This window comes from Piliocolobus tephrosceles, chromosome 2, assembly GCF_002776525.5.
Source record: "Piliocolobus tephrosceles isolate RC106 chromosome 2, ASM277652v3, whole genome shotgun sequence".
Lineage (NCBI taxonomy): Eukaryota > Metazoa > Chordata > Mammalia > Primates > Cercopithecidae > Piliocolobus > Piliocolobus tephrosceles.
The window spans coordinates 88,838,426-88,849,480 of NC_045435.1; the positions used below are offsets into that span (position 1 = coordinate 88,838,426).

At 48.1% G+C, this 11,055-nt stretch overlaps 1 protein-coding gene across 2 annotated transcripts in view; it reads left to right on the forward strand.

Moving 5' to 3' along the window:
- Positions 1-1,290: 1,290 nt before the first annotated feature.
- Positions 1,291-11,055, forward strand: part of SMARCC1 (SWI/SNF related, matrix associated, actin dependent regulator of chromatin subfamily c member 1) — a 205,889-nt gene continuing 196,124 nt past the window's right edge. For both annotated transcript variants that reach the window (XM_023231828.2, XM_023231829.2), the window contains exon 1: positions 1,291-1,600. In XM_023231828.2, coding sequence (XP_023087596.1) covers positions 1,406-1,600 — 195 coding nt within the window. In that variant the 5' untranslated portion in view covers positions 1,291-1,405. The remainder of the gene's footprint in view (positions 1,601-11,055) is intronic.

Genomic DNA, 11,055 nt, shown 5'->3' on the forward strand with positions numbered 1-11,055 from the left:
TCTCGCCTGGCCCTCCTGATCACATTCTATTCATTTTTTAATTTAATATATTTTACTGTCCGTGACACAGCCCTCAGGAGATTCTGAAAACGTACATACCCTCATTTTTAAAAGGTCTCAAAACCTTACCAGCAGTTAGTCACTTTCTCATAAGCAATTAGTTACTTGCTTCTCTGAGATCATATAGCATTATGTTCACAACTCCATTACGGCCAGTCGTACTTTTTGAAACAGGGTTTCGCTCTGTCGCCCAGGCTGAAGTGTCGTGAGTGGCGCGATTATAGCTCACTGCAGCCTCCATCTCCCCAGCTCAAGCGATCCTCCCACCTCAGCCCTAAAAGAGGCTAGGACCACAGGCTTGCAACACAACGCCCAGCTGCTTTTTGTATTTTTTTGTAGAGACGGGGACGGGCGTGGTGGTCTAGAGCTCCTGAGGTCAGTCGATTATTCCGCCTCAGCCTCCCAAAGTGCTCCGCGCCCGGCCAATCATACCTTGTTAATAATTTAAAAATTTTCGGCTTCTATATGGGCCATTCATTAATTCAAGTATTTACTGTACATCTATTCATTGTCTCAGGTGTTCAGGATACACCTGTGAACAAGTTAAGATTAGGTTCTCATGTAATTGGTAAATGAGAAACTAAAAACACCGGGTCATGGTAAGCGCTACGCAGAAAGTGTATGGGTGTGGACAGTTCAAGATTGTAAGATCTGACAATGGCTTTCTGAAGTCCTTTGAACCAGTGAATCTGAACGCGTCTCGTAAGTGAAAATCAAAAGGGAAGACCTGCTGAGGTCTCCGAAACAGCCGATGCAAGGGCCCGTGGGGCAGGAATGAGCCCCTGTGGCTGGACTCCTGAGGAAATGGAAGGTCTGTGAAGCCGAAAAGCCTAGGTGTGGGCGTCCCAGATGGCTGTTCACAAATGCCGCTGGGGGTGGAGGGTCTGAGGGAAAGCCGGGCCCGGGGCACTCGATACGCTTTCCCCTCGGCACTTCTCGCACCAGACCTTTTCCCTTCAGCGGAGGCAGGCTATGACACAGAACCCACCTGCGGTTGTTGACCGCATAACGATTCGACGTCGGTACCGAGGGAAGGCAAGGCTCAAATACCGGCGCTCACTAGGGGAGAACGGAGCCTACAGAGGATGGCGGAAGAGGCGGCTGGACGTGCTAGTGCAAAGTGCGCCCGCACGAGTGCTGCGCATGCGTATGCGCGGGCTCGCATCGGATACGGCGCCAGTCCCGAGAGGGGGCGGGGCCGGGCGTCCGCACCGGAAGGGGGTTGGCTGGGCGGGGCCGGGAAGCGGCAGTGGCGGCTACGCGCGCGCGGGCGCGCGCGGGAACAAACGGGAAACACCGCGAGGGCCGGGGTGGGCCAGGCTGTGGGGGACAACGGGCTGCGACTATGGCCGCAGCGGCGGGCGGCAGCGGGCCTGGGGCAGCAGTAGGCGCCACAGGCTCAGGGGTCGCAGCGGCAGCCGCAGGCCTAGCCGTTTATCGGCGGAAGGATGGGGGTCCGGCCACCAAGTTTTGGGAGAGCCCGGAGACGGTGTCCCAGCTGGATTCGGTGCGGGTCTGGCTGGGCAAGCACTACAAGAAGGTGGGTTCGCGCGCCCATGGGGGCCGGGAGACCACGCGACTGGGGCCGGAGGCGGCAGCTGGCCTCGCGGGCCTCGGGCCTCCCCTCCCCTCCCCCCCCGCACGCCACGAGGGACAACAAAGGCAGGCGCCGGGCCCGCCACGCCCCCGCCGTCCGATCTGGGAGCCCGCGCGCCGGTGGCTTGACGGGTCAGGCGCTCGTTCTTCTGAGCCCACGGACCCCTGGCGAAAGCCCCTGCTCAGTCTCGTGTGCCAGAGCAGGGCGAGCGCAGCCACTAGGCGAGTGTGACTCTCTCTTTTGTCAGCTGCCTTAGGTGTATGAACAATGATCCATAAAGACCGAGCAAGCGTAGTAAAAGCAGCTTCAAGTTTTGTTTAGAGCGTATTCAAAGTCTCGAGGGGGTTTGCTACCTGTTGTTGATTTGCTAAACGACTGGGATGATTGTATTCGTTAATTACTAACAGGTACTACGAATTCTAGGATGGATGAGAACTATTAACGACGGTTTCTACTTCATTGTGCTTCTGGTTCTGTGTGGCGTGAGAGTTAATGTTCACTTGTACGTAAACTGTTCTTTAGGGAGGCCTTCCGAGAACCCAGTTTTTATTAGAGCACTTTTCTTATGTCACCTTTATTTTCTTCGTAGTGTTTGCCACATTTTGAAATTATTCATTTACTTATTTATCCTACCTTTGGAGTGGAAGTTCCGCCGAGTCAGTAGTTTTCAAAGTTTTGACTTAATCCCTTGTTTATAACAATTTTTTTTTTTTCAACTTCCCCTTTGTGCAAATATTCCGGAGAACTCCCTTAAAGGGTGTAATGAAGCAGGTAGCCAAAAAGGCTCCCCAGCCTCTGAAGTTTTCCTATCACCCTGTTTAATTCTGTACTTTCTCCTATTGAGGATCATAGCACTGAAGAAAGGGCTTTGTTCACTGCAGTGTATCCGGGAACGTGGCCGATACTTAGTGCCTTACCCTTAGTAGCTGCTTAGTAAATATTTGTTGAATGAATGAAAAGATAAACTAGGAATCTATTTTTTTGGCCTCTACAGCTCAGTGAAGCCTGTCAGTGTTTGGCAGTTATTAGGCGTGGGCAGGGATCTTGGGTTCCTTTGGCGTTACACGTGTTACATTCGGAAATGACCATTTCTGGCCGGGCGCGGTTTGGGAGGCCGAGGCGGGTGGATCACCTGAGGTGAGGAGTTCGAGACCAGCTTGACCAACATGGTGAAGCCCCGTCTTTCCAAAAAATACAAAATTAGTCGGGTGTGGCAGCACAAGCCTCTAATCCCAGCTACTTGGGAGGCTGAGGCAGGAGAATAGCTTGAACCTAGGAGGCAGAGGCTGCAGTGAGCCGAGACCGCACCATTACACTCCAGCCTGGGTAATATTACTTTTGAGACTCTGTCTCAAAAAACAAAAACAAACAAACAAAAAACAAAACCCAGAAATGACCATTTCTTTCTTTCTTTTTTAATTTTGAAGGTCAGCTAGGAAAAATTACATTTCTTATCTGAAGTTTGAGGAAGTGAGAGACAGTAATTATATTTTTAGGTGCTTGGACCCCCCCCGAAATTATATTTAGACTCTAGATTTTTAGTAATATTGCCCTTTCTTACACAGTGATAAATTGGTCACTTTATTTTATTTTATTTTTGAGACGGAGTCTCGCTTTGTCACCCAGGCTGGAGTGCAGTGGCGCGATCTCCGCTAACTGCAAGCTCCGCGGCCTCCCAGGTTCACGCCATTCTCCCGCCTCAGCCTCCCTAGAAGCTGGGATTACAGGCGCCCGCCACCACGCCTGGCTAATTTTTTTGTATTTTTAGTAGAGAAGGGTTTCACCGTGTTCGCCAGGATGGTCTCGATCTCCTGACCTCGTGATCCCCCCGCCTCGGCCTCCCAAAGTGCTGGGATTACAGGCGTGAGCCACCGCGCCCGGCCGATCACTTTTTAAACGTAGGTAATAGAGCTTCCAGAAGTGGCTAGTGGAATTGAATATGTTATGAAAATATTGGTTAATTCTTTCTTACTACATTCCTTTTAGCCAATGCTTTGGGTCTTAAATTCAGTAAAGCTTCAACAAAGAAAAATAATCTAGAGACATTCCTTTGAATATCAAGGAAGAGAGTAGAAAAAGGCAAATTTCAGTAATTTCTACCTCTCCATGCTGTTCAGTGTGCTGTTCAGTTTGGGACCAACTACAAGAAGCTTTAGGCGTGGATAATCCTTCAGATATTTGTTTGGGTGGGTAGGGAAGTGGCTACAAAGCAGTTTGAAGAATTGCCCGGTAGTATTGAGACCACTAGGCTAATGTTGATTCACTATCCCTGAGACTTTATAGACAAAGTTGTCTTTGACTTCTCAGGACTTTGTAAAGCCAGAGTATTTCTACGGTCTACTGAGATTGAGAATCATATATGCCCTAGGCCTGACAGCCAGAATCTTTTCAGTCTCTGGGTGTTAGTGTCGAAGTGGTGAAAATATTATCAGAAGATTCTTTGCTTCTTTTCTACACAATGCGTTTCTATTTGTGTACACATTGGTTTTAACTAACCGTTTCTAGTGCATGTAATACTGCATTTTCAGAGCAGACAACAGTTTCAGTCTCAGTAAACATGATTTTGCTAGTGTCGTTTTTTACTTATTTTTATTTTACTTTATTTTTTTGAGACAGGGTCTTTCTCTGTTGCCCAGGCTGCAGTACAGTGGTGTAATCATAGCTCACTGCAACCTCAAACTCTTGCATTCAGCTCATGCGTTCAGTGAACAACTGAGCATTTACCATGTGCCAGGTACTTAAAGTATAACTCACTTAAAATCCTCACAACAGTCCTAAATGATAGATATTATTTACCTTCTTTTTCAAATGAAAGATACCTGAGACTTCATTTAGGAACTTTTCTTTTTTTTTTTTTGAGACAGGGTCTTGCTCTGTTGCCCAGGCTGGAGTGCAGTGGTGCGATCATAGCACACTGCAGCCTTAACCTCCTGGGCTTAGGTGATTTCCCACCTCAGCCTCCTGAGTAGCTGGGACTCCAGGCAAGAACCACCACACCTGATTAATTTTTTGTATTATCAGTGGAGGCAGGGTTTTGCAATGTTGCCCAGGCTGGTCTCGAACTCCTGGGCTCTCTGCCTGCCTCAGCCTCCCAAAGTGCAGGGCTTACAGGTGTGAGCCACCACACTTGGCCCACACTGACTCTTATTTGAAATATTTTGAGACTAATATATTTTTCTTTTCTTAAATAAAATATGATAGACTGACTTTTTTTGGTCAAAAGATTAATTGGGCCAGCTGCAGTGGCTCAGGTCTGTAATCCCAGCACTTGGGAATTCCAGGTGGGACGTTCATTTGAGCCCAGGAGTTGGAGACTAGCTTGGGTAACATGATGAGATACTGTCTCAAAAAAAAAAAAAAAAAAAAGACAAAACCAAAAAAAACCACCAGTTGTGGTGGCATGCATGTGTAGTCCCAGCTACTTGGCTGAGGAAGGGTCCTTGGAGGATCATTTGAGCCTAGGAGGTTGAGACTGCTGTGAACTGTGTTGGCGCCATTGCTCTCCAGCCTGGGCAACAGAGCAAGACCTTGTCTCAAAAAAAAAAAAAAAAAAAAACCAACAGATTGTTTATGACGTCAAAATTAAAATTTATTAATTAGGAGTGAGTGGTTTTTTTTTCTTGTTTTTTTTTTTCTTGAGATGGAGTCTCGCTCTTTTGCCCAGGCTGCAGTGCAGTGGTGCGATCTTGGCCTCCCATGTTCAAGTGATTCTCCTACCCCAGTCTCCTGAGTAGCTGGGATTACAGGCACCCACCACCACACTCTGCTAATTTTTTTCATTTTTAATAGAGCTAGTGTTTCACCATGTTGGTCAGGCTGGGCTTGAACTCCTGACCTCAGGTGATTCGCCAGCCTCTGCCTCCCAAAGTACTGGGATTACAGGCATGAGCCACTGTGCCTTGCCTACATGCATTTTCATGTTTGGTAATTCGGCGGGATGATTTGGGGAAAAAAAATCTAATCAGAATTAAATATTTTATAGTTTATTAAAAATTGTACTCAGAGTAGGCACTGTGACTCAACGCCTGTAATCCCAGCACTCTGGGAGACCGAGGCTGGTGGATCACCTGAGTTCAGGAGTTCGAGACCAGCCTGGCCAACGTGGTGAAACTTCTCTACTAAAAATATGAAAATTGGCTGGGTGTGGTGGCGCACGACTATAGTCCCAGCTACTCAGGAGACTGAGGCAGGAGAATCACTCGAACCTGGGAGGCAGAGGTTGTAGTGAGCTGAGATGGGGCCACTGCACTCCAGCCTAGGCGACAGACCAAGACTCTGTGTCAAAAAAAATAAATACATACATAGAGACAGGGTCTTACCGTGTTGCCCAGACTGGTCTCAAATTTCTGGACTCAAGTAGTCCTCTAACATTGGCCTGCCAAAGTACAGGGATTACAGGCGTGAGCCACTGCACCCGGCCTATATTCACTATAGTTATTAAAGGTATAGGCCGGGCATGGTGGCTCATGCCTGTAATCCCAGCACTTTGGGAGGCCAAGGTGGGCGGATCACCTGAGGTCGGGAGTTTGAGACCAGCCTGGCCAACATGTTGCAACCCCGTCTCTACCAAAAATACAAAAATTAGCCAGGCGTGGTGGCGCATGCCTGTAATCCCAGCTGCTCAGGAGACTGAGGCAGGAGAATCGTTGAAACCTGGTGGGCAGAGGCTGCAGTGAGCCGAGATTATGCCACTGTACTCCAGCCTAGGCGACAGACCAAGACTCTGTCTCAAAAAAAATAAATATTTACCTGAGGCCAGGTGCGATGGCTCACACCTGTAATCCCAGCAGTTTGGGAGACCAAGGTGGGCGGATCATCTGAGGTTGGGAGTTCGAGACCAGCCTGGCCAGCATGGAGAAACCCCATCTCTACTAAAAACACAAAAATTAGCCAGACATGGTGGCGCATGCCTGTAATCCCAGGTACTTGGGAGGCTGAGGCAGGAGAATTGCTTAAACCCGGAAGGCAGAGGTTGTGGTGAGCCGTGCCATTGCACTTCAGCCTGGGCAACAAGATCGAAACTGGGTTTCAAAAAAATATATATATATACACACACACACACGTACATGTTTACATATATGTTTACATATATGTGTATATTTACCTGAAAAGTTGATTTGGTTCCATCTGAACAGCCTTTTTCACGGACGTTGTCTTTTTCAGCTATAGAGTTTGGCATTGTTAGTTATCTGAAAAATAAAGATTGTAGTTACTATTTTTGAGACAGAGTCTCACTTTGTCACCCAGGCTGGAGTACAGTGGCACACTCTTGGCTTGCTGCAACCTCTGCCTCCTGGGTTCAAGCAATTTTCCAGCCTCAGCCTACTGAGTAGCTGGAATTACAGGTGTGTGGCACTCTGCCTGGTTAGTTTTTGTATTTTTTAAAGTAGAAATGGAGTTTGGCTGTGTTGGCCAGGCTCAACTCAAACTCCTGACCTCAAGTGATCCATCCCCCTCGGCCTCCGAAAGTTCTGGGATTATGGGTGTGATCCACTGTGCACGACCAGTCATTAATTTTTTGTGTTGCTTTACCTTATACAAAAAAAGTGCAGTACATTATATGACTCCTTTAGGAAACCTGTGCTTATTAAAGATTATGAAGTTATCTTGTGGATTTGTACAATGTATTTTGTCAGTTTTGTAAGATATACTTGAAGCATTTTTTTTTTTTCTTTTTTTTGGCAGAGTCTTGCTCCGTCACCCAGGCTTGAGTGCAGTGGTGTGCTTTCGGCTCACTGCAACCTCCGCCTCCCGGGTTCAAGCCATTATCCTGCCTCAGCCTCGCAAGCAGCTGGGATTATAGGCATGCAGCACCATGCCCAGATAATTTTTGTATTTTTAGTAGAGACGGGGTTTCACTATGTTAGTGAGGCTGGTCTTGAATTCCTGAGCCCAAGTGATCTGTCCACCTTGGCCTCCTAAAGTGCTGGGATTATAGGCGTGAGTCACTGCATCTGTCCAAAGTTTTAATTTTTTTTTTTTTTTTTTTTTTGAGACAGAGTCTTGCTCTATTGCCCAGGCTGGAGTGCAGTGGCCGGATCTCAGCTCACTGCAAGCTCCGCCTCCCGGGTTTCCGCCATTCTCCTGCCTCAGCCTCCCGAGTAGCTGGGACTACAGGCACCCGCCACCTTGCCGGCTACTTTTTTGTATTTTTTAGTAGAGACGGAGTTTCACGGTGTTAGCCAGGATGGTCTCGATCTCCTGACCTCGTGATCCACCCGTCTCGGCCTCCCAAAGTGCTGGGATTACAGGCTTGAGCCACCGCGCCCGGCCTCAAAGTTTTAATTTTTAATTTTTGTAGGTACATAGCAGGTCTATCTTGAAGTTTATTCTTTTACTTATTTATTTATTTTTTTGAGACTGAGTCTTGCTCTGTCGCCCAGACTGGAGGGCAGTGGCGCGATCGCGATCTCAGTTCACTACAACCTCCGCCTCCCAGGTTCAAGCGATTCTCCTCCCTCAGCCTCCCAAATAGCTGGGACTACAGGCGCCCACCACCACACCTGGCTAATTTTTTATATTTTTAGTAGAGATGGGGTTTCACTGTGTTAGCTAGGTTGGTCTCGATCTCCTAACCTCATTATACACCCACCTCTGCCTCCCAAAGTGCTGGGATTATAGGCATGAGCCACCGTGTCCCGCTTTGAAGCTTACTATTTTATTTTATTTTTTTTTAAAGGTGGAGTCTCGCTCTGTCGCCCAGGCTGGAGTGCAGTGGCGCGATCTCACTGCAAGCTTGGCTCACTGCAAGCTCCGCCTCCTGGGTTCACGCCATTCTCCTGCCTCAGCCTCCCGAGTAGCTGGGACTACAGGCATCTGCCACCATGCCTGGCTAGTTTTTTGTATTTTTAGTAGAGATAGAGTTTCACCATGTTAGCCAGGATGGTCTCGATCTCCTGACCTTGTGATCCGCCCACCTCGGCCTCCCAAATGCTGGGATTACAAGCCACCGCGCCCAGCCCAAAGTTTATTCTTAAGTAAAAATGAGGCTGGGCGTGGTGGCTCACACCTGTAATCATGGTGAGAGGCCAGGGCTGGCAGATTGCTTGTGTCCAGGAGTTTGAGACCACCCTGGGCAACCTGGTGAAACCCTGTCGCTACCAAAACCCCCAAAATTAGCCAGGCATGGTGGTGCATGTGTGTAGTCCCAGCGACCGAGGAGGCTAAGGTGAGAGGATCCCCTGAGCCCTAGGAGGTTGAGGTTGCAGCGAGCCATGAGCATGCCACTGCATGCCATCCTGGGTGACTAGGAGTGAGACTCTCTTTAAAAAGAAAAAAAAAAAAAAGATACAATTGAGTACATATGGACACAAAGAAGGAAACGAAAGACACCAAGACACCAGGGCTGGCTTTAGAGAGAGGGTGGCAGGAGAGAGAGGATCAAAAAACTACCTATTGGTTACTATGCTTATTACCTGGGTGACAAAATAACCTTAACACCAAATCCCCAAAACATGCAGTTACCTACATAACCTGCACATGTATCCTTGAACCTGAAATAACAGTTAAAAAAAAATACTGTGTTGAGTATCACTAATTATTTACCAAATTGAATCTTATTATTGTTTTTTTTTTGAGATGAGTCTTGCTTTGTTGCCCAGGCTGGAGTGCAGTGGCGTGATCTCAGCTCACTGCAACCTCTGTCTCCTGGGTTCAAGTGATTCTCCTGCCTCAGCCTCCTTAACAGCTGGGATTACAGGTGTGTGCCACTACACTTGGCTGTTTTTTGTATTTTTAGTAGAGATGGTGTTTCACCATGTTGGCCAGTCTGGTCTCAAACTCCTGACCTCAGGTGATCCTCCTGCCTCAGCCTCCCAAAGTGTTGGGATTACAGGTGTGAGCCACCACGCCTGGCCCAAATGGAATGTTATTGGTTTATTTTTTTTGAGTTAGAATCTCACTCTGCTACCCAGGCTGGAGTGCAGTGGCGTGATCTTGGCTCACTACAACCTCTGCCTCCCGGGTTCAAGTGATTCTCCTGCCTCAGCCTCCCAAATAGCTGGGATTACAGGTGCCCACCACCACACCTGACTAATTTTTTGTATTTTTAGTAGAGACGGAGTTTCACTGCATTAGCCTCAGTCTCCCGAGTAGCTGGGGACAGGTGTGTGTCACCACACCCAGCTAATTTTTGTATTTTTTTTTTTTTTAGTGGAGATGGGTAGTGTAGTCCCAAATAGCTGGGACTACAGACGCTCACCACCACGCCCGGCTAATTTTTTGATGGTGTCGATCTCCTGACCTTGTGATCTGCCCGCCTTGGTCTCACAAAGTGCTGGGATTACAGACGTGAGCCACCATGCCCGGCCCTTGAATATTATCTATTAAAATTTTACTATGTTGAGTAAATTGGAGAAAAAGTGATTGGAAATTTTCACTTGAAAGTATATGGGGGCCGGGCGCGGTGGCTCAAGCCTGTAATCCCAGCACTTTGGGAGGCCGAGACGGGTGGATCACGAGGTCAGGAGATCGAGACCATCCTGGCTAACACCGTGAAACCCCGTCTCTACTAAAATATACAAAAAACTAGCCGGGCGAGGTGGCAGGCGCCTGTAGTCCCAGCTACTCGGGAGGCTGAGGCAGGAGAATGGCGTAAACCCGGGAGGCGGAGCTTGCAGTGAGCTGAGATCCGGCCACTGCACTCCAGTCTGGGCGACAGAGCAAGACTCCGCCTCAAAAAAAAAAAAAAAAAAAAAAAAAAGAAAGTATATGGGCCAGGTGCAGTACTTTATGGCTCTAGCGTTTGGCCTCCCAGCGCTTTTTGAGAGGCCAAAGTGAGAGCATCACTTGAACCCAGGAGTTCTAGGCTAACCCGGAGAAGTTGGTGAAAACTGTTCTCTACAGAAAATTAAAAAATTAGCCAGGTGTGTTGGCACGCCTCTGTAGTCCTAGCTCTCTGGGAGGTTGAGAAGGAGGATCACTTGAGCCCAGGAGATTGAGGCTGCAGTGGCTGTCATCACACCACTGTAGTCCATCCTGGGAGACAGCAAGAAACCACTGTCTTGAAAAAAAAAAGTATATGGTCCTTCAAAAACCAGGCTTGCTAGTTTTTGTTGCGAATTATCAATATAGTATAAGGCAGGGGAAAGGAGTATATAGTTTTTCAAGTTTTTAAAATTGGCCGGGTATGGTGGCTCACACCTGTAATCCCAGCGCTTTGGGAGGCCGAGGCGGGTGGATAACGAGGTCAGGAGATTGAGAACATCCTAGATAACACGGCGAAACCCCGTCTCTACTGAAATACTGAAAATACAAAAAATTGGCCGGGCGTGGTGGTGAGCGTCTGTAGTCCCAGCTATTTGGGACTACACTACCCATCTCCACTAAAAAAAAAAAAAATACAGGCCGGGCTCGGTGGCTCAAGCCTGTAATCCCAGCACTTTGGGAGGCCGAGACGG